At 40.9% G+C, this 26,662-nt stretch overlaps 1 protein-coding gene across 3 annotated transcripts; it reads right to left on the bottom strand.

The window, feature by feature from the left end:
* Nucleotides 1-7: 7 nt before the first annotated feature.
* Nucleotides 8-25,797, bottom strand: LOC146975869 (clathrin heavy chain 1-like). 3 transcript variants are annotated; one of them, XM_085795208.1, is made up of 34 exons: nt 25,456-25,797; nt 23,082-23,289; nt 19,163-19,431; nt 18,719-18,880; nt 18,420-18,533; nt 17,892-18,065; nt 16,330-16,527; nt 15,719-15,919; nt 14,929-15,081; nt 14,603-14,725; nt 14,124-14,261; nt 13,690-13,854; nt 13,392-13,572; nt 13,133-13,296; nt 12,890-13,015; nt 12,503-12,645; nt 12,184-12,418; nt 11,913-12,035; nt 10,600-10,745; nt 9,674-9,857; nt 9,299-9,491; nt 9,055-9,212; nt 8,786-8,950; nt 8,583-8,690; nt 8,128-8,295; nt 7,881-8,030; nt 7,660-7,791; nt 7,300-7,410; nt 6,923-7,093; nt 6,530-6,751; nt 5,300-5,320; nt 1,963-2,000; nt 1,778-1,853; nt 8-1,664 (listed from the first exon to the last, which is right to left on the bottom strand). In XM_085795208.1, exons 1-33 carry the CDS (start codon nt 25,495-25,497, stop codon nt 1,823-1,825), a joined length of 4,917 nt encoding a protein of 1,638 aa, XP_085651334.1. In that variant the 5' UTR covers nt 25,498-25,797; the 3' UTR covers nt 8-1,664; nt 1,778-1,822. The 3 variants fall into 3 exon arrangements, with proteins under 3 accessions (XP_085651334.1, XP_085651331.1, XP_085651333.1); XM_085795205.1 differs by lacking the exon at nt 1,963-2,000; XM_085795207.1 differs by lacking the exons at nt 1,963-2,000; nt 5,300-5,320.
* Between the last annotated feature and the right edge of the window lie 865 nt (nt 25,798-26,662).

Here is a 26,662-nt window from a genome sequence, read left to right as displayed (position 1 = left end):
GACTGGGTACAATTTTTAGGTTTTATTTAGGCTAGTATTTCCCTTTCAGTTTTGTCATATTCTTCCACTTACCAATGACAGATCCCCTTTTATTATTAATATGCATGACAACAGAAAGGAATTCAACTTATGTTAGGGTTAAGATGACACTTTACACACACAGCTTAAAGCATGTAAGGGAGTTAAGTACATCAAGGTAAATACAGGCTCTTATTTCAGACCATTCTTAACAAAGAACTGGATGTACTGAGATCTAATTTCTTCATCATAACCATCTAAACACACAACCTACAGGAGTGTTCATGGATCTAGTTGAGCTGTCATTAGGACACCAATGGTTCCACCAGCCTGTCTTCTTCTGCCTCCTTGTTTGTTCTTGCTGCTAAGCATTAACGCAGGAGGAAAACAGGACAGGGGGAGTGAGTGGAGGACAGATGGGTGGGGTCTCCATCTAAAAGTTTTCAATTCGTCATGTTCACATCTGTACACGCCAAAAAAACGTAATGGTGACCGAGGGAAACACCACAACACCTGGCATACACGGACCTCAGCACAAGGAGGGTTCAGAGTAAATACACACACACACACACGGTACGGTTGAGGGGTTAAGGGCCCTGGGGTTTGGTTGCCGTGGTCCCGTCCTTGCACATACACAGATACAGTCTCACACAAGCACTGTACACGGCACAAGAGGTCACCTAAATACATGGAGCCAATGAAGGAGAGCTAACATCTAAGAGGGTGGATTGGATCGCCCAGTACAGGCGGAGAAGGGGTTAAAATTCTTATTTAGACCATCAGGTCACATTCTATCTCACACACACACTCACTCACGCACGCACACACACATACACACTCACACCCTCATTCACACAGTGACATACGTCTGTATGCATTTAAAACTCCATAAAGCTACACGCCTGTGCAGAATATACTATCATTACTTAGTGTTGCTAGCTATAGCCATTGAAATGGCAATATATGTTCAAATATTATATGTAACCTTTTTTTTCCTCAATATACAATGATGAAATGCATTATACAGACAAACGAGACAATGTAAGCTGTTCACATGTTCAGTACATCAAAAAGTAAGAGCTTCTCTACATTAATTTCTTCACGAGTGCAAAATCCAATGCTCCTCCACCTACTTCAAAGGTTCATTGCTGAGCTTTAGCAAGTCCACTTCTGCACAAACCATAAACCAATAATAAAAAAAGAAACATGACAATAACATAAACACAAAAAATTCTAAATAAGTAGTCATAAATATGGAATGTGAAAAACAAAGAAACATGTGGTCCAATTTCTTTTCAAACAATACAAATAAAAGTCCTTCAATGCAGTTAAATGTTTTCTCTTGTAACAGGACAACATAATAAAAAAATAGTACTCGAAACCAGAGTGGGCTGTTGCTTGCTTGTGGCCCCTGTTGTGAGTAGAAGACCATGGGAAGCTGGTGAGGAACACAAAGAGAGAAGGACAGATAGAAGGAAGGTGTCAGGTCGAGTCGTTGTGGGGGCTGTTGGGTGTTCACATGCCGTAACCAAAGCTGGGCTGTGGCGGCGGGGCGTAGCCTGGTGCTGCCGTGTAGCCGTAGCCGTAGGCCTGCTGGGGAGGCACAGCCACGTTGGGCCCGGCTGTGAGCATGAGCTGGGGTGTGCCTTTAACAGAAACATCAAAACGACTTAAAATGAGCACGGCCGGGGGGTCATTGTTAAAATAAAAATAAAAATCTCATTATTACACCAATGATGATGTGTGTTGACGTTTTTACCGTAAACAATGGGTTGGGACTCTGTGGCCTGCTCCTCCTGTTTCCTCAGGGACTCAGAGGCTTCGAGTTTGTCCACCTGTGGGAAACACAACATCGGGGATTTCGTCAGACGTCAGTCACGCAGCGGGCGATGGGGCTCTTGAAGAGCAAGGGCTGAGGCGCCGCGTTTGTAAAAAAAAACTGACCTCTCGGTTATTTCACTGGCTGACGGATGGGACCATTCCTGACAGGCGAAGACGAATACAGTCCAGATTTAAATAAAAGAATCAGGCCGCAGGAGGCAGACCTTACTAATGTGTTGGCTAAATGAGTACATACAACTAGAGAGCTACTGGCTACTCTAATCAAGCTTGGCTACAGCAGCCTAGATAGACATCCACTTGTTTGTAGAAGTATTAAGGATTAGGAGGGGAGACGAAACAAACAAACTACTGGGTAACAATGGTCCCACCATCCAGCCACCTAAATCATCTGCTCTAAACATGTCTAAGTAGTATGTAGAGAACCAACCTCTCACCAGTAAAAAATACACTCAGCAAGCCCAACATTTATGCGTTAACCCGTTAGTCCGTCCATCTCTTTGCACAGTTTCAAAATGCTCCTTGTTGTTTAAGTTGGTGAACGGAGAAGCAGACCATCAGCTTTGCTAGCAATTTTTAATATTGTGAACCTAACAGAGGTGAGGACTGGATTATGAAAGGGTGATGTCATAAAAGTAGTGGTAGTTGTGTTTAACATGGGGGAGTTACAGTATACAAAGTAAAACTGAAACATGCTTCATGTGCCTGAGTGTATGCTGCCGTCATGGGTCAGGTGGTGTACTGACAAAAGCTCATTCTAAAGATCATCTAAAGCTTTTTGTTGTCTATTGAGTGTTTAGAGGGAATAAGAAATTAGTACATTTATTTGAAAAACAAGGAAGTGCACATTAACGTTGAAAATAGGGCTACTCTCTAAATAAATTTGATTTATTCATTCATAAGATCTGTAGAAATTAATGCCAGTCACAGGTTCCCTTTCTAATCAATTGTCTAAAATCTAAAGATTTGCCATTTCTCTTATGTTCTTACTTTGTGGCAATGTCTTTTACTGGGATATAAAATTATCAAAAATACTTGCAGGTAGGACTAAATATTTGACACCAAAACTTTGTGGAGTATGTTCAGTGCACCAATTAACAGAAGTCAGAAGAATTAACTAGCTAAAACGTCCTGTATTTTCTTAGATGTTTAACTTTAGGCTCAGCAGCTCAGAGGCAGATAGTGATGGGGGGAAAGGACGAAAGACAAAGCTACAAACAATTGAGAGAATTAAGCAGCCAGCGAGAAGCTTCAGATATTACCCTCAGCTCCGACAGTTTGCAGCCTAAAATACTGGTGAAATCAGTGAAGGACAAAGCTAAGTGATGCAGCAGGATAGCTTTTCTCTTACGGTGGTTTTAGGTTCAATTCTCTACATACTGTCTAGTTTCCTAGTACAGTCAGTCAGTCTGGTTAAGCAGGCTGTTTTCAATAAAAGACAGGCTGTTGTTTGGTTTGAGAAGAGAAGGGTTGAGAGACATGCTGAAGCGGCAGTTTAGTCATTTTCTTCTTGAAGAGTGCATGAGAAAGAAAGGAAGAACAGACAGACAGACAGAAAGGAAGAGAGAAAGAGAAGCAGAGAGCCATAGTGGAGGGAGTGTCAAAGAGGGTGGAGGGGATGGTTTTGTTCAGCCAGTTCAAGGTTTCCAGAAGCAGGCACAGCCAAAAAACGATGTCTCCTAGCCTGGCCTGAGTGCTGCTGATGCTACCAAGGGAGGGGAAAGGCATGCTTGTCGTTCTACATGTTGTGTATTTTTCCCCCAAAGAACAAACCCTGACTACAGATTAATTGCTCTTACACACTGAAATTGTTTGTCAAGTGAAGAGACCACACTTTACACCATCAACGACATATGCTTTAAAAAAAGAAAAGAAAAGCCCATGCTCTTGTAATGCTACTGTGTTTTATGGCATTAAGAAAAATTCAGTCGTACAGACAGACAAGGGAAAAAAATAGAAAGGTCTCTGAAGGAATGCTTCATTCAAAATTATGCCTCATTGGTGCATTTATTGCTGAAATTAGGTTTTACACTTAGCTGCAGTCTATGCTATTGCACCATTGTCCGAATACAGAAACATGCTCCCACTCCTTCCTGATGTAAAGATATATTCACAAAGTATCAACACCATATGCCTTGAAACTCCCTTTACAGTGCCTACAGGGTCTAACATGCGCTTCCCAAAAATGATTCAATACCTTTATTCTCATTGGACAGATTAAGTATCGTTTGATTTTGGTGCACCTGTAACTTGTACAGTGACAATAAAAGTATTGAATTGGATGATACTTAACCAACTAAGGATGGTGGTCAGCAGCAGACTGCAGCTGAGCAGTGTTACCAGACAGTTTATCATTAGAGTTCTTCTACAAGTCTGTGAGAAAAGGACCTGACCACAGCAGGTAGGTGAGGTAGTCATCCAGAGTGGCACTCTTCACACACGCCCATGGAGAGCTGCTGCTGGGCATGCTGGTTTAAGTGGATGGCTCAGTGCGTTTGAGGATAAAGACTGTGATTGGGCACACCTCATGTAAACAGGTCGAAGAAGACACAGCAGTGCCTTGAATTATCATCCAGTGCAGTTTCCCTCACTTCTGTGGAGTTTTATAACATTTTTAAACTTGTAGTCTTTGCCTTCTGGTTGCAGCTTAAATGTTTTGATTCACTCTCATTGCTCTCAGTTTGTCACTGTCGGCCACAGCAGGGGGCTGTTTTAAACTCTAGGTCCTCTCATATCATCTTAAAAAGTGGTAACGTGTCAGGTTATGTTTAATGTTACGTTTTCTGCTGCCCCCAAGTGGCCAAAAAGGATATTACAGGTTTAAGGGAGACTTAAAAAAGAAAGATTAGCTGTAACCTAATTTTAGGTGGCGTTTCCAAAGTCTGCAGCTGCCAGTCTGAGTCTGAGCTTTAATCCAACACATTTAAAAGTAGAAAAGAACAATGCATGGTTCTTGAGCTAGTGCTGACCAGCTTTAGTAAGGCTCAGAGTTGACAAGTAGAGAGAAAATTCAGAAAACCTGACAGACACATGCCAACACATGATCTTTAACACATGACTTCTCAATAGGTGAATCCTGTCAGTTATGCTTAAGACACGATGCCACAAAGTTATACATCTGTAAGATTTTAAATGCATTGGAAAAACAACTTTTTAACACTTGACACATCATTTTTTTGTCTCAAGTCAAACCAAAAGCCGTCACTGACACCAGCAAACCTAGCAGAGCCCCGAGGGACTGGCATGAAGAGCCCCACTCTGGAATCCTGTGGGTTGGTGGGTGGTCTAGTGGAGATGTGGACTTTACAATCAGAAGCAGCAGTGACATGGGGGGGGAGAGGGGTCATGCAGTTTCTGCTAATTTTACTCCTCCAAACTACAGGCTACAGGACAGGGGAAGAGGGGTCAAAAAGAATGATTAGAAAATGGATTCGACTTTCACCTTTTCCTTTATCGCATCAACCTGGAAAGGAAATTCAGAGAGGCAACTTAAGGAGGGAAAAAAAACAAATGGAAGTCTCCCAAAATAGAAATTGACAGAGAGAAAAGAGCAAACAGAGGACTTGTCACTTAAAGAAACACAAAAATCCTGAGAGAGAGATGCGGGTAATAACGCCACTTTTGATACAAATGCAGACTTGAGATTACACTGACATGGTGGATTCCAACTTATTGCTGACAACAGCGTAAAAAATAAAGTATAGATACTGTTGAATAGCGACTAGAGTAAGTTTAAACACTTGAACAAGAGCTACTAAATATTAAAAACTGTTATTATGCAGCACAGAGCCTTAGGGAAACAATTGACTGTATGTACTAAAATAGAAAAATTATTCTTAGTTTTTAACCTGTTTCAAGTATCCATGTGATTGGCTTGCTACAATCATGAAAATGTATTTTTGTGTAAGAGTTTATATGACAAACTGAAGTATTTTGATGTTGTAAAAATCCACCAACTTGGCATTCCAAGTTTGGCAAATAAATGCAACAATTTTTTAACGAATGCTTCACTCAATAATAGCGGCGTCATATTTTTTGTTGCCATGTAACAGATATAAATGGCATGACGAGCGACACAGCAGTTATGAATCTCCTCTGGAGCACATTTGTATGGAAAAGTAGCTTAAATGGATGGAAATCCAAACAAAAAGGAAAACACCAGTGATGGCACATGACTGACAGAGGCATAGGAAGATGAGCAATGGACGGAGGAAAGAATAGGCAGTGATGGGGGGACTTCATGTATAATACTGTCTGGGCTTAACTGTGTGACACTGCCTATAGTTGAATAGTATTTGCAACCACTTTAAGTACCAACTGGTGTTTTTGTTGTAATGAGATAATGAGTGGGAAGTCTAGATGCCAATTACAGAGAAAAGTGTTTAAAGGTTCAGTTTAATATTTAGTTTCTTTAGTGTGGGTCTCACCACACAGGTTTGCAAATACTATGTCACAAGTCTTAACACCTAACAAAAAGAGAAAAAGAAACATCAGTGACCATGTAAGTTATCTTGTCCATCTACCTTCTAACTGCCGTCTTTGACTGCGACCTTATCATTTGGAACAGTTCACTATCAGATGTCTAAATTCGCTTTTCTTGCCTAAGAGACCTCACAAAGCCATCGTCTTTGTCCTGACAGACTGGGACAGCGATTACCTCCGGCCGACCCACCTTAGACAGATACTCTCTCATGACCTGGATGAAGTATGGCATGGAGAAGTCCATGATGTTGTGTCGCCAGGCGGTTTCCAGCACCACGTCAGGCCGCAGCAGGTCGTAGCAGGTGAATAGGCAGGCGGCAAAACACTCCTTCTTGTCCTCCTTCAGGAACCAAGCCAGAAGTTCCTCTGCCAGCTCTATGTCTTTGGACTCTGATGCGTACTGCATGGCGTCCTGTAGACGGGAGAGCACAATCACAGTTGTACAAACTGACTTATGGAAAGTGATGGCATCTGCTGTTTTTCATTTCAATGTATTGAGTGGGTTTCTGGAGTGAAATGTGACGCTGTGATTTATATTACTTGGAGGGACTACTGAAAGTTATTGTTTTTAGTGGCTGTGGACCTTGTAGAGCTTGTCCTTCTTGCAGAGCTCCACACTCTGCTTCCAGCGGTTGTTGCCCTTGAAAAGGTAGGCTGCAATCCTCCTAAACTCAATAAGCTCGTGTTTCTCCAGGCCCTGGGCCAGGGAGATGTTGTCAAAGTTGTCGTAGGCATCGATGGAAGTGCGCAGTGCCTGGAAGAGAGAGAGAGAGAGAGAGAAAGAGATTTGACTATAAAAGACAGCTAAAAATGCAACCCAGCAAAACCTCTAACCCTGTTGGGAAACGTTCAGATAAACTTAAGAATTCAGGCTTATTTCATGTGCTGCACTGGATTTTAAAAACAGATTAATCTCTATGTCTATTATCATAAAATTTGGGAAATATTATCATATCTTACCGCATAGTCTTCCTCAATGATGAAGAGGTTGTTCAGTGCCTCATTCACTGACTTGTTGTTGTGATTCTGGACAGACCTCAAGTAAGGTTTCACCAGAGGCAGCTGTTTCACCTAAAATAATATTAAAAAAAAAAAAAAAAAAAATTACATTACATTACAAAAAATACATTCATGTCCATTTTCATCACTTTCAGTGCCTACATTTCTTTTCTCGTTGTTAAAAACTACTTCAAGTGTAAAGTCCCTGATCACTTTACATGAGATATCCATATGAGCATTTCCTTTGGAGACAGGTTATAATCAATTGTAAATAATATATTATATATTTTTATATTTTAACAACCAATAATGGCACAGAACCTTGCTGAAGAAGTTGACAGCGCGTGTGTGGTCCAGTCTTGGAGACAGAACGATGAGCAGGTCATTCAGTAACAATGGTTTGAATTCCAGATAAAAGTGGACGGCTTTGTAGTAGAGCTCCACGTTAGCCACCTGAAATGACAAAAATACAATACATGAGCTTGAATTTTGGCAGAGTAAAAACTAGCATCACTAATTTTGCATCAGCTTTTCCTTTTCACCTTGGTAACAATGTCTTTGAACTGGCCTTCCTTCCAGGCATCAGCTGGATGGCTCATCATAGTGATTATAGCATTGTCATACTCCTCATACTTGTCGTAGAGGAACACTAGCTCTGCCCACAGGTGGGCCTGCTCTGCAGCCCTGAGAACCTGAAACACAAACACACACATACATTGTTTCACGTTATATTAAGTTGATGATAAACTGGCTTGGCTTCAAGATGTTGCCGTTGTTTTCCTCGCCTACCTTTGGAATGTTAACGCGAGACCAGAAGAGCTCCAGGTGCTCCCTCATCTTCTGGGGTTTGAATTTGGAGTATAGGATGGCCAGCTCGGTGAACATACCCATGTGTGCACGCTCCAGCCCGAGAGCCGCCTCCAGCATAGTGATCAGCTCCTCAAAGTAACCACGGTCCTGGAGAAAGCAGACACATTTTATTTTTAACAGCCAACTAAATACATAATAAAGCACATCATTTCACTGCACAGAGGTCTTTGTCTTCCTTTACCTAGGAATTGTTTTGAATACATTTTAAAAAATAAAATATTACATTTGTCCTTTCAAAAAAAAGATTAATTTAACGTCCGACTGCTCTGTACACTATACATTTTATTCCTGAGTGTTTACATGTTCAGTAGTTAATTCACATTGATTTCCAGAGTGACATGTTAATTCAGCATTGGATCAGTTTACACAAGTACCTGATAGTAGTTGATGAGCTCCTCCAGTTCATCGGCATGGACGACAATATGCAGACCGCACATCTGGGCGAGGCGGAACTCCTTCCCATCTACACATGCAAAACACACCTGGAAGAGCAGACAATCAAATTAAATGCGTCTCATCTTACGTCTTCAAAGGGATTTTCTTTAATTCAACGTGAACCTGTATCAGAATTTCTCACCTCCTTCCAGGTGCGGGTGCTGTTGGCCTTGCGGGCTCCGTCCACAGCTGCCTGGTACTCCCCCAGGTGGACCAGGGTGGAGGCCAGACGGCCAAAGTTGGACACATTGTTGTAAAGCAGTTTGGCTGCGTCATACATCTTGTCATCGTAGCAACGGTCACCCACCTGCGCAACAGAAAAATAAACCACGATCAGCAAAGCGGGAACTGGAAACTGGAGTCTGGACTGTAAGTGTGCTTCATGTGTCTGTATGCTTTCAAGGGACCTACTTGCTGAATGTGAGCATTATTAGGTCCATTGATGAACTCTTCCAGCTCAGCCAGACGATTGGTCTTGGCCAGGGCAAAGATCAACTCCGTTTCAACGTAAGACTCGCGCGCCTTCTTGCGGGCCATCTGCAGGAACTTCACCAGGTCCTCCCAGTTTCCTGCACAATAAACTCCCATCAGTTTTCCGATATCCTTCAGATTTAAGCACCAAATGTAGTCACACAGCAGATAATGTCCATCTTACCGCTCTGAGCTGCAGCCTGTCCCACTTCCATGTAAGCAGAAGGGTCATCAGCCTTGATGTAAGAGTCGATGGCTTCTTTGACGAGGCCCTTCTGAAGCTGGGCCTTTGCCAACTGACTCCACACTGGTGGCTCGTTGCAGCGCTCAGCAAACTCGTAAGCTCTGTCCAGGTTCCCGATGTGCTCGATCAGAACCTTGACACAACGACAACAACATTCAGGTCGTCTGCTTGAAGCTACATAACATAACTCTGCTGGTTCATTAGAATCAAGGTGTTAATCCAATGTATGGTTTGTAAATTACATGAACATTTGCACACAAACAGTATAAAAATCTTCTGGGTTTGTGATTTGACTTTGAGCGATAATCCACTGACCTGCACAGCTGAGGTGTTGACATCAAATTTTCTGAAAATAGCAAAGGCTTCCTCAAACAGCTCATTGCTGATGGCGATGTTAGCGATGTCTGGGGCATCGTAGTTGTCCAGACGGTTGATGTACTCCATGACACGTGTCCGGTCAGCTTTAATGGCCGTCAGGATGAGCAGGTTCTGGAGGTTTCTGAAATAAGCATGGAAGATTCTCAGTGACTCAGAATTTCTATGGGTCTAAAAAAAACAATACATATAGTGTAGTTTGAGCATATAGTGTGTATATATATATATATATATATATATATATATACACACTGCCCATCCACTACTAAGCTAATAGGTAAGAGCCTCCCATTGGCTTATTACTGCATGGATGATTATGTTTCAGCTGGCAACAACTTATCTAACCCTAACTGATGCAGTCTCATTTCTTAAACAACCATGTCGGAACATACATCATGTGGTCGTGGAAAGATGTTGATCTGTTTCAGAAGGGTCAAATTATTGGCATGCATCAAGCAAATTAAACATCCAAGGAGATTGCTGAGACTAAAATTTAGTTAAGAACTGTCCGACGCATTATTAAAAACTGGAAGGAGAGTGGGGAACCATCATCTTCAAGGAAGAAATGTGGTCCAATGTGACCACAGAGTCCAGACCTTAACCCCATTGAGAGTCTATGAAAAATGAATGCAACTCGGGACGGAAATAAATGTTGTGACATTGCAGAAGCTTATCGAAACGATGCCACAGCAAATGCCTGCTGTAATCGAAGCTGAAGGCGGTCCAACAAAATAGATTTTTTTTGGACGGGCAGTGTATTTTCATTTTCATTTTTGAAAATATTCACAATTCAAGAGGCTACTAGAGGAGATAAAACATTTTATTATTGAAACCTGAAGCCTGCATGTAACATAAAGCCATCTCACCTGTGCTCGCTGAAGACAGAGTTATCCAGGACAATCTTCTCCAGAAGCTCGATGAGCTCATTGGGAAGGTCAGCGGTCATGAAGGCCTTGACTGTGACAGACACCTCCTCTGGATCCTGGGTTTCTGACAACGCTGTCTGGACAACCTGCAGCAGAGAAGGACAACATGCTAGAAATACAACATCTGGATACAACTACTAACATGGTGTGACAGGACTAGCATAAAAGCAGAGCCAGTAATGCCGTCAGCTTTTTTTTTGCATTGATGATTTAAGTGAACAGGGGCCTGTACTACGAAGCAGGATTTGAGCTTAGCGAGGTAACTTCAGGGTTAACCCTGGGTTTTCCGTACTACAACGGTGTTTCACTTCTTACCGGGATACATCTCCACGACAACTTATGCTGAACGGCTAACCTGGTCCGGAGCAGGTTATGTTCCAGATTGAGATCACCGGGTAGAAAAACTCCGCCTCCTGACCAATCATTTTCTTGGAAAATGACATCACCGTAGTGGGACAGTGAGCGCTCGACACAGCTCGATCAGCTGACAGAGGTTTGTCAGTCCCTCCAATGAAAACTTACAATAAAACTCATACACACACAGAGGGATCGATATAGATAGATAGGCATAAAACGCATCTCTCTTAGAGATGTTTATCTAGAAACTAAAAATACGGGGGTCTGATCCTCTCACAGTCAGCGCTCCGAGTGTTTTTTTTGTTTGTTTGTTTTTTTTACATTAGTGTAGGCCTATGTGCAATATTCACACACCTAACTCTCTGCATCAAATACACACCACAAAATTAAATGTGAGCAACAGGCCAGTTTAGAGGAATATAATGTGATTCCTACAGAGCCATCAGCCATCCCATAATGATTGAGCTGTGATTTTATTTAATTTTAATCCCATGAACTATAAGCATTGTCACAGTCAGTAATTCTCTGTAGCACTTTCTGCACTTTGCTGTAGCGACTGTGTTTCTTTCATCTCTTCATGTTGCTGCAGAATTATGGTCTGCTCCTCGTTAGTGAAACGCTCCGCTCTGCTGCTGCTGCAGCTGCTGTCAGACATGTCCATGTCTGTGATTGGTCAGATGACGCTAACTCCACCCGTTTCATGTGAACGCGCTCTGGGAAACCCTGGGTTGACCTACCGAGTTGATAACCACCGTTGTGTGACCGCTTAGCGCGATCGCGATTGTCCAGTTAAGTGAAGCCGGATAACTGAAAGATACCCCGAATATGTTGAACCTGCTTCGTAGTATAGGCCCCTGGTTCAAGTGAATTCATGTAAACACAACAAAGGGTCAAACCTGGTCGATGAGTGGTCTTCTGTAGTTGTTGGTCTCCAGCAGCACGCTTGCCCAAAGCTCAGGGTTTTTGCGGCGTACAAGATAGCGGGACAGACTCTTGAACAGCGAGTTCTCATTGCACACCTACAAAAAGGCAAAAAAACCCCCCAAACAAATAGTTTTCATATCAAAATTGCACACATTAGATCAACCTAACTTACTAAACCTTTATATTCCATATGCATGTCCATATTTTAGTTTTTTGTGAAAGTATGATTGCAGTTAGACTCACATTAATCAGCTCCTGGTCACACTGTCCTCTTTCATAGGCCACACAGGCCAGGTGGGGGTCTCTCTTCTCACAGTACTTCCCTACCACACGACTGTCGTAGTAGGGGTTCTCTCTCAGGAAGCGCTCGGGGTTGTTGTTGCTGTCGATGTAGATCTTGGCCAGAGCATTATGGGTAGCAGGCTCCTCACAACCTTCATGAATACGAGCCTCCAACCATGGCAGGAGTAGTTTGAGTCTGGAAAACAACAGAGGATTAGGATTCCTGTGGCTATGAGAGGGTGAAGTTAGACCAATAGATGAATGAGTGATGAGTCCTTACCGATTTCGTTTCTCCACTTCAGCCACCAGTTCATCTGTGGAGAACTGTCCTCTCACCACCATGATCAGGTTCTTAATCACATCTTCAGCACAGTCTACATCCAGTAACCCCCCGATGACTACTGGCAGACGGCTTGGGTTCACCTGGAATAAAAGATCCAAAAGTTAGTGTTACAATGTTTCCGTCCAGGTAAAGAGCAATGTCTGGGTTGTCCGATTTCTGTTTCATTGAGGCAGTATTAAAGTTAAGATGGGAGAACGGGGTCAGAAGAAAGGAAGACGTTTTTCCCCGAGTCAGTATGTGATTCCATTGACAGCAGAAAATGTAATGTAAAAAGTTATACTATTTATTGTTCTGAGTGGAAGACGACAGGAAGTAGTAATGTACCTTCTGCACATAGATCTCAATGTATTTCTGCAGGCTGTTGCGGTACAGGTACAGGACCAGGTCATGGACGAAATCAAAGCGATCACACACAATAATCAAAGGCAGCTGGTCAGTCAGCTTGGCCTCCTGTAAAACAGAAATGACAAAAAATTGTATTAGCTCATAAATGCCAAATAATAGTCTCAGACAAATTAGAGACTATTTAATAGTGAAATGTTTATTCTGCATTGGTCCATCTCTGACCTTAAGGAAGTTCTTCACACGTTCAGGGTCGTAACAGTTGCTCTCTCTGCAGATTCTTTCCACCTCTTTGATTTGACCCGTCTTACAGGCTGCCTGGATGTATTTGAAGTGGACCTCTGGATCCTGGCTGAAATTTACAATGGAGCCCAAGAAGTAGAACAAACCTGCAAGACAAAAACAGGGTCATAATCAATAGAAGAGCTCACTGCAACTATTTAAAAACAGCTCTAAAAGAGCAATCTGTATTTTATCAATTTACCCTCGAAGCTCTTGAACGACTCAAAAAGTTCAGTGAGGGACTGAGTGGTGAGCTGCTCATGGTACTTGGAGGCCACCTGCACACAGATCTGCAGGTTCTGACGGATGTTCGCAGACAGCATGGCCCTCAGACACTCCAGAGAGTCTTCCACTGACAAGGAGCCAAAGAAATTCACCAACCACTGCAGAGAGATAGGAGACAATCAGTAATAAGAAAGCAGGAAAGTGGATTGCAGTCATATTTTATCCATTCTTGTTAGTGTAAGGTTTTTTTTCTCATGTCTCTTTGTCTGTTTTACCTCTGGGTTGAGAAGGTGCGTGTGCACCACAGCTCGCTTAATGTCATACAGGTCAGTATAATGCTCCAGAGCCCTCTGCAGGAGACCAGCTTTCTCACACAGCTGTGCCACATGAGCGCGGTCATAGTGGGTGAACATCTGGTTGCCCAAGATGGCATCTGCAACCTGAAAGACATGACACAGGGACAAAGACATTTCAGCATCATTTGAAACTTTGCTTAAAGGAAACTTTGCATCAGAGACAGCAGGAGATTAGTTGTTTTTTGTTGTTGTTTTTTTACAGGAAAAGCAATGACATTTAAAGAAAGACAGGTTAGTTTGAAAAGGTATGAAAAATAAATCTCATCCATAAATCAAATAAAAAAATGATCCGGATGCAGTCAAAATTAAATAATTAGCATATTTAGATCTGGTGAATTCACATATTTATGTACCTGTGGTGCATGGACCAAATTCATTTCCAGCAGGCGTGTCTGCAGTGGTCCCTCCATTGGTCTGTTGTTTTTCAGGGCATCTAGCAGAAAGGATGTGCACTGCTGGATCAGGTTGTACTCCATGAACACATCGACAATCTGGGAAACACAAGAGAAATGATCAGAGTTGTCAAACACCTGTTTAAAAAAAATCTGTAAATCTGATTGTTAAATCAACTCAGTCAACTTCAGTGTTTGGTTACTGTCTGTAGAGCAGCAGCATAATTCTGCTTCTGAACCAGAAATTTTCAGGTCACAAGCTTATGACCCAAAGGAGAGCAAGTGCAACAGCTGAGGAAAACATTCAAAAGCTTCTACTGTATCATGTGCAAATGTGTTGCGAAAAACACCTACCACATTAATTTAAAAAAAACTACTTGTGCCTAATTTGATATCACAAACACACAGTAGATGTGTGTGTGTGTGTGTGTTTTTTTTACCTGTGTAATGTCTGCAAGTGGCTCTTCATCCTGAACCAGCATCTGGGAGAACTGCAGGCCCTGCTCTGGACTGATCCGCATGACGTTCCTTAGCAGGAATATCCAGTCTGGAGTGTATCCCACCTACAGGGACAACAGATCTTTAAGTCTAATACCCCGATCTCTGATGTGTTCTCTAGCTAAAGATAGATAAAACCATTTCACAAACTAATGTTAAGGCAACATTGGAGGACAAATTACAACCACCACTGTCTTTCATTTCCCTGCATCAAAGTAATCATGCATGAGATAAACTTGGAATAACAAATTCGGGTATTGTCACAAACCTTCTTGGCATAAAGGACAATCTTCTGGAACTGCCCAGTCTCTGCAAAGCACTGAATAACCTTATTGGGGACGTTGGCTCTGAGGTAAACACTGAGGGCAAGAGTAGGATCAACAGACTTCACCAAGTCTCCAAGCTCCTCAGAGCACTCCAGCTGTAAACAAACACAGACACAGTGACATTAAAGATGAGTTGAGCTTTAGAAGATATGAAAGTTCAGGACAAAGCAATTCTGTAACGATAATGAGTAAATCAGAGAAATGGCACGGATTCAGTGAAACCTTTATGAGCAAACAAAATGACCAAACTGGCATTTAGGTGTAATCCTTGAGCATCAGCACTGATTAATTAGTCATTTTGGATTAAACACCACACTGACTTTTACATTTTGATTACACTCCAATCAGTTCAGAAAAATTCTCCTAAAATGTACAATCCCAAATGTCTCTCTGCTAAAAAAAAATAAACTTAACTAAGACCAGCAGTACTGAGGTATTTGTAAAGTGAACTGACTTTAACAGTCACCGGCAATACGCTTTACCTTGATGCCACTGTGGTTTAGGCAAGGCATCTGTATCAAGTCCCCTTAAATAATAGATCTATTGCTTTGGAATACAATTTTCATTAGTCTGTCTACTGAGAGTTAGTCAGCTGAGTGCTCAGGCTCCATGGTGGCTATTTCAAAAGAGCAGATGTGTTTCTGAGAATATGCTAATAACATGATGAGTTGAAGTATCTCTGAGGATAATACCAAGCCTGTCCAATATGAAAGCCAACACCTGGAGCCGTACCTTGTCCTCTTTCAGCCATTTCTCTAGCAGCTGCTTGCGGCCCTGCTGGAGGACAGGCCTGCACAGCTCCAGTGACTCAAACTTATTAAGCTGGCCTTGGTCCAGCAAGATGCCAAAGTACTGGAGCAGAGGAGACGTCTGGCCCGGCTGAGCTGGAACACTCTGGAAACGGCGGATGGTGTCTGGAGTGCGGAGGATACCCTGAAAAAGACAGATGGACAAATTAAGTATTTACATGACAGTGGAGAGTCACCTTTAGGCATTGAATAGAAGAGATGTGGTGAACATAAATAAAGTTTTTTGAATTTAATTGAATTGAAAATTGACATTACTGATTATAGTGAACTTCCAATAGCATTCCTTTAAGAAACTGCTCAAACTGTCTTACCTGAGTAAGAACTGTCTGTCTTAACTGAGTTACCAAACAAGTCAAACAAAAACAATTACTGCTACTCAAAACTATCTTTACTTGTTTTACAAACACCTCTGCGTGTTTACTATGATCTAATCAGCAGAAATCTGATTAGTCTCAACACTTTGGGCTTGTACCAGTTGAACTGTGAGTAATGTCATGCCATTTGACCCGGCCCTCGAGTACACACTGGCAATACCTTAGGTGCGTTGGCCGCCACCTTGGCGGCTTCTGAGTAATTCCCTGCTGCGAAGAGGGTGTTGAACTTGCGGGCGAACAGCTCCTCAGCGCCTGCGAGGTTGTTGCGGACAGCCATGCGGAGAGCCAGGTCTGGATTCTGGAGTACATTAGTGATGTAGGGAATGATGTTTTCCTCCTCCACGCACACTGACAACACCTGGATAAGCAGATGTGCATGCTTTATTATCTGTACACACAATAGGGGATTGCTCAAGGGAATCAAGGGAGTATCCATGTTACATTTGAATTTGATTCCTGAGTTCATTCATTAATTAAAAGCAAATGGACATATCTTGTGTTATAAATAATTAAAAATAATACTTCTTAACCCCAAAACATCCAACAGTAAATAAGTATATACAACTCCACGTGACAACAACCTGCCTGTGTAAACAGTGCACCTTTAATTGAGAGTGAAATGTTAGAATACTTGGATTTGAGACCAAGTTCAAGTCGTCTGTAAATGCCTATGTATGTAAAAATAGATGTAAGTGAATTACATCCTAAGAAGTGTACTTGTCACATTCCTAAATTACACTGAGGGATTACCCCATGTTGTTGCATGAGGTGGTGTGTGCGCGTCTGCGTGTTAGTTTGAGTGAGTAGGTGAATAGACACAGGAGAACTGCAGGTGAGAGCCAAGAACAGTAACAGGATTAGGTTGTGTCGTCTGCCTGGCCGAGCTTAGACCTCCTGCTGTGACTGTCACATGCTGCCTGACACCGGAGATACTGCTACAGCTTGATATTTTCACAGAGATTTCCTCACTCAAGGTCACACAACAAACACCCAAGGACCCACTCTGTTACACAAAACGCCCGACATACCACAGGCAAAGTGAATCACTGACAAATGTCAGCTAAAGCAGATCATCACAGCATAAACGTTTCATCTCATATCAAAACTACTGGTCATATGTTGATTTTTTTGGAAGTTACTCATTCAATTTCTTTTAACCATTTGCATTTTACAACATATATAAAATACATGTTGTTGCGTTTCTCTCCCGTTTCAAACCTCCAGCAAGAACCAACATAATTTTGGGACAACCAATGCCCCAAACACACATGAAATAATCATCAACGTGTAAGTCTTTGTTGTTACTTTACAAAAAGCCAGAGGGGAAACATTCAGTTTATTTTAGCCTAACTGTTCCACTGGGATTTATTTAGCAGCTGATTTGGCATTCTAGTGCATTACATTTAACATCTTAATTAATTCAGGATTATCTAAGAGTCTTCTTTGCAATAGAAATAATTTTGACAATATATCATAATGGCCAGTCATTAAAAATTCTTATACTTAACTAAAAATGCATGCAAAGATGCTGTATGATCTTTACTTGAACATGAAACCATCTCATGTGGCTACGCTTGTCCACAGCCATTAATGAGAGAATGACATAGCCCCGCTAACATTCAATACAATAAATAAAACAACTTGTAAAGGGTTCCAATCCTGCTGAAGTGAACACAACTCTGTGAGATAGATGGAGGTCCAAAGTGTGATTGATTAGAATACCTGTCCTTTCCTGTTGACACCAATGATGCCAGCTGTAGGTTCATGGGGGGCAGTGACGAAAATGGTCTCCCCACTGATCCTGTTCATGTAGATACAAGTGCCAGTCTCCAGGTCGTACAGGTGGATGTAGCCGTACTTGGTGATGAGAAAGACTACATCTTGCTTTGAACTGATCTAGATGTACAAGAATAAAATGGTTAGGACAGATTATTGTTAAACTATCCTTAAGACAGAAACTGAACCTAATTGGTTGGCAAAACTGCTTCACTTGCTTAGTTTTTTGAGATGTCAATGACAGAGGTTCATTTGTGGGATCAAATTATGAAATTTGTTTCAAAGATGTTCTTTCTTTAGACTATATCAGTACATAAATTTAATAGCAAAATCAAGCTCAAGCTGAGACAGTTCATGTCTTCATAAACAACTCATCCTCAAGGCTGTGATGACATTTAAAAAGTGTTTCACACAGGAGGGAATCTTATTTGTTACACTGTTGTTCAGAGAAAAAAGACAAGCAAGCAGCAGTACCTGCATGGCGACGGGGAAGTCATTCTGGGCTTCTGGAGGAAAGAAAACATCCACAGCTTTTTTTGGAAATGGCTGGTTCCCAGTCGGCGGAGTCCCCACTTCAATGATATGCAGCTATAAGCCAAAACACAAAGGAGACAAACTCAAGTAAGGGTTTTTTTTATTTTTTTAAATCTAGATTCTACATTTTCTCAAAGCCTTTTCTAAGTACTATTGATTTCCACTTTTTGAATGGGTCTGTCCTGATCTTTTTGCAGTTGTCAGCCACAGACTTTGCAGTGCAGTGCAGTAAATCTTACTTTTCCTCCTGCCTGGCCTCTCACAGCAAAGCAGAACAGAGTCGACTCTTCGGTGTTGCCCTCCATCTTGAACTGTGCAAAGCCAGCTGCATGCCCCTCGATGGGTTGGGACACCTTCCTGTCCACTGAGTACAGCTGCATGGCTCCAACAACACGGTTTTGCTGAGGAGGAGAAAAGAAAGTTCTTCATTACATTTGCTTCACAGACAGTCGAAATCTATGATAAAATGTGCCATTTCCTTACATAAAATAAACCTAATTCCTTATACAAAAATATAAAATACCCTAACACCCTGAAGTATAGAAAAGACAGTACATTTTTAAAAGATGTTTATAATGTTTACTGTACGGTCGGTCAGATAATATTATTCAACTGTTGCTGCTGTTCTCACACAGCAGAGATTAAATTAAGTTGAGGCATCTTTTTACCCACAGTTTAATTACCTGTGCTGAAATGCCAATGAGCAGCAGCCACTTCTGTTTGGCGTCGGTGCGATAGTTGATGATCTGGCAGCCTGCCAGGCTGGAGTGACGGTCAAAGACTTTAATTGGTTGTGAGTCACCCTCCATGCTCCAATGGTAGACTGCGTTGTCTGTGACCAGGGCAACGGTGTTGAGCGAGATCCATTTCCAGAAGGTCACGTCATCTGTCATCGTGTGAGCCTTCATCTTGCTCTTCATCTCGATGTTAAAGATCTGCAGTGTCTTGGCCGCTGAAAATATTCAGAGCCGAGGTTAGCGTACAGTGCTGCAGGTGATACCTGTAAAACCCCCAAAACATTTTAACGGTCAAAAGAAAAACAAAAAAACAAAAAAACAAAATGAGACTAAAGCTACCACACACAACCCACAGCAAACGTTGGGGAGTAAACATACCATTTGCGCACACCAAATTCCAATTGCTGGAGAAATGTTGGTAGTCGGGTTTGGTTTGAGTAACACCAAAAGGACCACACAAAAAGCCAGTACCAGTGTCAAAACAAGAGGCAAGACCAACAAAAGGGCAACCACTGAGGTGGTAGATCTGCATTCAGATAGGTCTGATGCAATCAACTGTTAATGTGCAACACAATCAGTTCAGATTGAATATGCAAACCTCTTCTGGCAATTTAGTTATTTATCATCTGTAAAACCAATTCTTAATTTGAGAGTCAGACGGACTTGACTTAGCACTGAATTTTAAAAAACGCAGCCTACTGCAAGAGGCCATTGTGCTGACACAGTGAGGGACACAGGCAAAAAAAAAGTTGACAATGGTTCAACTTTTTCCACGACGCAATGTAAAGACGAGTTGCTGCGTTGGTTTAATATGTGCAGGACAGCCAAGTAGATGAATCAGTATTATTGGCCTTGCAATCATTGCACTGTTAACTAAAATTATAAATTCACAGACATAAAATGCAGTGGAGTGTGTTGGTCTGATTCAAATTTGAGGACTTATAAGTCATCGGGTGTTCCTGGATCAAATATTATTGCCTCAATGCCATCTAGAAAGACACGCCTGCTTGAATGCAGTCCCTAACCTTTTTTCTTTTTTTTTTAATGCAGTGCTATTCAAAATCTGGATGCTCACTTAGAAAAATTGCTATGCTTTATGTTCTTTCAACTGGATCAACAATGATTTTCCATGTTGTTTTGGGTAAATGGTTGAACTCTCCACAAATCTTTTAAACCAAACTAAATCAATTAGGAATCGGATCAGCAGAAAAACATGTTGCTCAGTGCGAGTCAAAATGAGCCTTTATGGCCTGTGTCCAGCCCTCCACCCACACCGCCCACTACAGAAATGAAACTCCAGGCATGTTGTTATAGGTGCTAAGTGATTCACATTGAAATTTAATCCTAAAATGAGGGATGTGGGAATTTAGGTTGGGTCTGAATGCAGATTAGCAAAAGAAGACCACGAAGCACACAAACAGATGTGATGATGGGAGGGATGCTGGACAGATGCACTCACACCCATTCTCTCTCTCTCTCTCTCTCTTTTTTTTCCTCCAGCTCAGTCTCACTGGAGGAAAGCCACTCCAATTCTTTGGGCCAAAGATAAATGACTTGGACTCAATCAGCCCCAACCAAGCTTCAACTAAACTAATCCTGTGGTTAACTAAGATTTATAATTTACACAGCATATGAATGACAATGGCTGAAAATCAAAATTGTGAGGTATAGTGACATATTTGAACAAATGATTTGGTTATAATGTGTGTGTGAAAAATGTGCCGTCAACCTAAAATAAACTAAATAAAAAATTTTAAAAAATCTGTAATTCAGTTGGGGAAAAAAAAGTTTAAAAAAAAGAATAATGCAGACTTTGAGCTTTAATATGTTTCTCTGTTTATACTTAATTTAAAACTGCAGTTATTTGAAACTTTTTATAAGCCACTAATCCTCTGGAATAATGCAAATGGCCGGTAGATCCACTCACAATACATGATGTAAAATAAAAGTCTGAAAGTATGAAAATGACTACATTACGCAGTAAGACCTGTAAGCAATGTCAGTATTTGCTCAACAAGAAAAAAACCTACTGGTGTTTTGTGTAACTGAACGCACCACACTTAGCTTGGTGCCTTGAGGCTGGCCTGCCAAAATTATCCCTGTATATTTAGTAGCACAATGTGTGATCACAATGTGCAATGTGATCTATATAATCAGTGTCACAGGTTAGTCCATGATCGTCATTGTTTTATAACCATGGCAATGCAACTGTAGTTGGTGATAAAAACATGTATACTATATTAACAATAACTTCTTCTCCCTGTATCGTGGTTCCATTCTGCACTGCATACTGTGCCGTCTTTGATGGCACCACTGGGGCACCAATATGGCAAATTTTTAAATGGCACGTTGCAAAATTATCACAAGATATCCTAAATATATCACAACTCTGGCAATTCTATTATTTGTCAGCCCAAGTTTAGAAAAAGATACTACTTTCTAAAAAGTAGTACAGAAACAGGATCATTTGCAACCCAGTATGGATAATGGGCCTGACATGTTCCATCCAATTATTTAGAATGTATTTGATTATAACATCATAATAAAGGTATTGCTGTATATTATTATTACTTTTAATGGATCTAAATAATGGACAGCCTTTCTATTTAGGACTAGCCTTGGCACTGCTTGCTTGAATTTCCTATTGTTGAACCAATATTTAAACCCCCTAACAGTATCATTTTTTCTGCATGTTTTAGCCCTTTTACTACATACTTATGTACCTATACATTACTACCAACCATTTTCTAAGGCACATACTCCTGCGTAACATTTCTGCATATTTACCTGATGTTCCATTTATTCTATGATTTTGATTTTTTTGTATTCGTCAAAGACAATTTTCTGGGAGAGATGTACATTCTGTTGTGTGGGTGCCCTCGCGTTGTGAATGACAGTTTAAAACTGACATAGGAACTGTACTGTTGAATATTGTTACATCCTCGGGTCCTTATCACACTACCTATGTTTGACTTTTTCTGAACACTAAGATTGCCATGACAGCCATACAATGATAATGTTGGTGAGGCAAAAACCCACGTAGGCAGGCTGTTCAATGCAATGAATTACTTAAGAGCCACCTTGAAGCATTTTTGTACTAATTTTCATACTGTACTGAAGCTAAAGGAAATCACAACAGCATTCAAATCTGAAGTACAGTATGTTTTAGAAAATGGTTAGCTGTGACATAACATATATGTACAGTGTAGCAAATGGGACAAACATATAACCAAAAGAAAAAAGATACAGTCGTTTTAGCTGCCCTCTTAGTTTTGCTATGCCCTGCTTGTGCTATCAAGGTAAATTCAAGCATTCCTTAAAATCATTATCAGTACTGTGCAAACACTTCAAGACAGTGCATACAGGATTACACTTTGACAACTCATGATATGTAAAATTCAACTCACCGTCTGCAAACATAAGAAAGCAGTAAGAAATGAAAAAAGAGCAAAAACAAGCAAAATAGACAAAGCATTCATGACAGCATGACATTTTAAAACTACTACTGGGACTACAGCTACCTTTCCAAAAATATCCATGTCTTGTACATTTAAATTTGTTTTTACTACATTTTAGTAACTCGGTTAATTTTGACAAACAGAAATGGGATGGTCTACATATGAACATTAAAATGAAAAGCAGACTGTGACAGCTACATAACCGACTGACAGCACAAACAAAATTTACACAAATTGTCCAAAGTACTTGAAGGGTACCGTAGCAGAGTATGTGACTGACCAAAACTTAAAACTCTTTACTTTTTTGTCAATGTGCTTTTTAAAACACAAACCCTAACACACTCCCCTCTCAGTGGCACATATAACTATGCACTAACAGCTAGAGATTCATTTTAGGTAGAGCTTACCTTTAAGGGCGATAACTTTGCTTGCAGGATTCATGATGGCGCTGTCTGCAGAGATGGGCCGGCGGATGGGATTGTTGGGGTCGGCCATATCTATGATGACGACCTGGGCCTGCTCACCTACTTTCTCCCTTATACAGATGAACTTGTCGGACTCCATCGTCAGAGTACTGAATCCAATGTTGGCTGGGTTGATCCCCAGGTTCTGGAGCTGAGATATGAATGCATGATTTGTTTTAGTAGCAGCTCACGGCCAAAACTGTTTACTAAGAAAAATGTCAAGGATGATACAAAATGGTACAACACTGATTTCCACTGTGGTTCCTTTTGTAAAGTATACTGCAGTAACTTGGGGTTGTCATTTTACCAATAAAACAAATCAAGAAAACTTGAGCAACTGAGTGAATCATTTTGAGTCATGGAGGAAAGAAAAACAGAAGAGCAATAAAATAATATAATCATACATACATATACGTGTATATATATTGGCCTCGGATGATGCAAATAACTTTAAGACATTTTCAAAACTGCAGTGGTTGTGTTTTACACCCAAAATATGCAAAAGCTCCTGACAATATTCCTGGCACAACAAGTTACAAAACGTTAATGAACATGTACTCGTCTTGATTTTAAACCACTGAAAAAACTATTCAACAGCACTTTCGTTAGCTCTATAGGTATATGAAGGGTCTTTCTAAAAATCAAATTTATCTGTAACATTGGTCCGGTGTGAGTTCTTCCCACACTATTAAGATGATCATTGAGATGTATCAGAGCAATTATGTGGTGCACTGGGTTATGGTTGTACAACACCAAACCCGAGATTGCCTGGACCACATAGGTGGTGGTGGGTATGTCTGACGTCTGGTATTAGTATAATCTGTCTTGTGACTCTTGTCACTGTTTTGTCTGGAGTTTAGACTTGTATTTGTGATGTATTGTTTGAGTCTTACTGTCTTCTTCTGAATGGGAGCTTTGTTGTTGTGTAAATATGAAAAATCAATAAAAACACTTTGATTATCATGGTTGTACAACATCAGCCTTAGTGTATAGTGCAGAGACGTAATGACTTAGATCTGGCCTCAATGAATGCAACCTACTACACCAGTTCTGAAATAAAAACCTACTGCCATGAGGGTTGTTGCATTTCTGTGTTGTTCAACCAATTTCAGAAAAATGTTCATTCAACAATATGATCACTTTGGAGGCTACAGTTTGTGGTGCTGTTTTGAAACTACTGATGGTGTTTCTATTACTCAGTCCATCCAATTTAAATCAAGGAGGGAGGGCTTAATGACCAATATAAGTCATATAAATTGTTAAATTGTTGTTATTGCAGTGTCCTACTTTTGGATAGGTATATGTGATACATTTTCAATTAAGTGTATACTGTCTCTTGGCTAAAGGTCATCCAAGGTGCATGGTCATAGCATAAGAACTGCTCCCTATGGGGTCCCATCCCGAATGAAGAAATTAGTGAGAAGACTAAGCACATCTAATACGTCCAAGAAGGTGAGATTTGATGCACCAGCTGAGCATGAACCCGATGGACTGTAATCAGGTCCCAGGTGTTCTCTAAAAACACATGAAATGAACGAGGAAGGGGATAAAAAAAATATACAATTTTTTGGCTAGACGAGTCCAACACCCGGTTTACTTCAGATCTGGGTGAGGTGATTACATATCGGTTATAAAAAACGACAGAATAACCCCATCAGCTGTAGAAATGGCCTGTCGTGACAACACCGTAACGTTACTGTGTAAATGTGAAATAGCACAGGGTCCAGTCGGGGTTGCTGATGCTGCTACTTGATTTAGTAACACGGGTGACACATCGTTATCATTATCATCATCACCACCATCACCACGGGGTCGGTGTGATAATAACAGTATGGCTGCTTAATCTTTTATGTGGTCCAGGTTTTTGCAAAACTACGATTACGCGACGTACGGTACCTACATCATCCCTCACGACACGCAAATTGCCACAGCTTAAGACGCTGCTGTTAGTTAACCCAGTCATTACATTCGCCCATAATATAGTAATAATAACAATAACTGAGCACTGAAGGTCAGCAAAATCGTTTAACGTTTAACAGTTCCCCCCACCCCCCTCCCGGTCGGTTGGTGGTGACAGCTATCCCCGGCTAACGGTATCGGTGAAATGAATGAGCTGCTGCTAGCCCGAAAAGCTAGCCGTTAGCTGCTGGCTAAACGGGGGAGGGGAGGTCATTCATTTGCTGCGGGTATTGACGTTTAGCTTAGCTTAGCTTAGCACACTGTCAAACGACCGTTATGCGGAGAAATATACAATATACAAAATAAGGAATGCAGGTGGTTCTTATATAATATTTCAGACTTTTCTTGCAATAAATACCTGCAGGTGCTCCTGGAAGCGGATAGGCAGTATTTGCGCCATGGCGGGTTTTCCTTGAGCTTCTCCGGAGTCCTGAAAGAAAATCTAGCCGCCGTGCAGCTAGCTGGCTAGGCAGTTAGCACCGCGCTAGCTACGACCTCCTCACTGTACGTGTAGGTCGGAGCCAGTCAGTGAAAACCGGGAAAAAAAACACGATAAGAAAAATGTAATGTGCAAAATGCTGTCAGTCGTGTTTTACGAAAGATGGGATCAGCAAAGATGTAAAGAATGTGTCCCCCCTTCCGTGTGTGTGCTTTCTGCACTGCATCGATGGATAGCAGTGGCTACGGCTGATCTTCTGTCCAAAATCCGCAATGGCGGCGGAAACGGCTCAGAGCCTTTTCCAGTCCGGAAGCATCCAGGGAGCTCTAGAAGGACACTGGCTGTGGCCGTGTGTTTACGATGGTTGAGTCCAATTTGAAGTTTGTTTTTTCTTTATTTTTTTTATTTTAATATTTCAAATTATAATACAAAATGAATAAGTGTGCATTACCTATATATATACGTATATGTAATATGTGTATATATATATACACATAAACACACTTTCATTTTGTATTATAATTTGGAATATTATAATACTGTATGTGTGTGTATAAATATATATATGTATAAATATATATTTATACACATATACTGTATATACAGTATATATATATTTATACACATATATACAGTATAGTATATTTATACACACACACACACACATATATATACATACACAGTACATACATACTGTATATATATACACATATACACACATGTATGTTTCTCTCTTTACTGCAGTCCATATGCATAGAACTCATAACTCGCCCATGTATGTCAGTTCTGTGACAAATTAGTACACTACCATTTGTTTTTAAAGCCCTAACAGCATATTTACTTAAAGCAATAGTCCAACTATGAGCCCCTAAAAAAACAAGTGATCAAAAAACATCTGATTTAACTTGGTAAGGACTGAAATCAGTGGAAGGTAAAATTCCGCAATGACCATAATATGCTGAACACTTTTAATGTTTTTTCTGTATCGCAACATTTCTAAACACAGCTCAAATCCCTCTGAACAAATTGGTTTGGATTTCAGTGCAAGAAACAATGGCATTTGCATCATACATCATGTAGTTAATCGAATTTCACTCAAGATACAGAATTCAAAGAAATACCGGGA

The sequence above is a fragment of the Trachurus japonicus genome, chromosome 13 (assembly GCF_045865225.1).
Source record: "Trachurus japonicus isolate A0001 chromosome 13, Traja_1.0".
NCBI lineage: Eukaryota > Metazoa > Chordata > Actinopteri > Carangiformes > Carangidae > Trachurus > Trachurus japonicus.
Note: the sequence above shows the minus strand (reverse complement) of the source record. Positions and strands in the feature narration are given on the sequence as shown.

Excerpts from the sequence above, each read along its gene's own strand:
- LOC146975869 (XM_085795205.1), bottom strand. The coding sequence starts at position 25,497 with ATGGCGCAAATACTGCCTATCCGCTTCCAGGAGCACCTGCAG. Across the intron at positions 15,920-16,329 it reads TGGCGGCCAACGCACCTAAG|GGTATCCTCCGCACTCCAGA; the intron begins GTATTGCCAGTG and ends TGTCTTTTTCAG. Across the intron at positions 8,951-9,054 it reads ATAATGCTCACATTCAGCAA|GTGGGTGACCGTTGCTACGA; the intron begins GTAGGTCCCTTG and ends TCTGTTGCGCAG.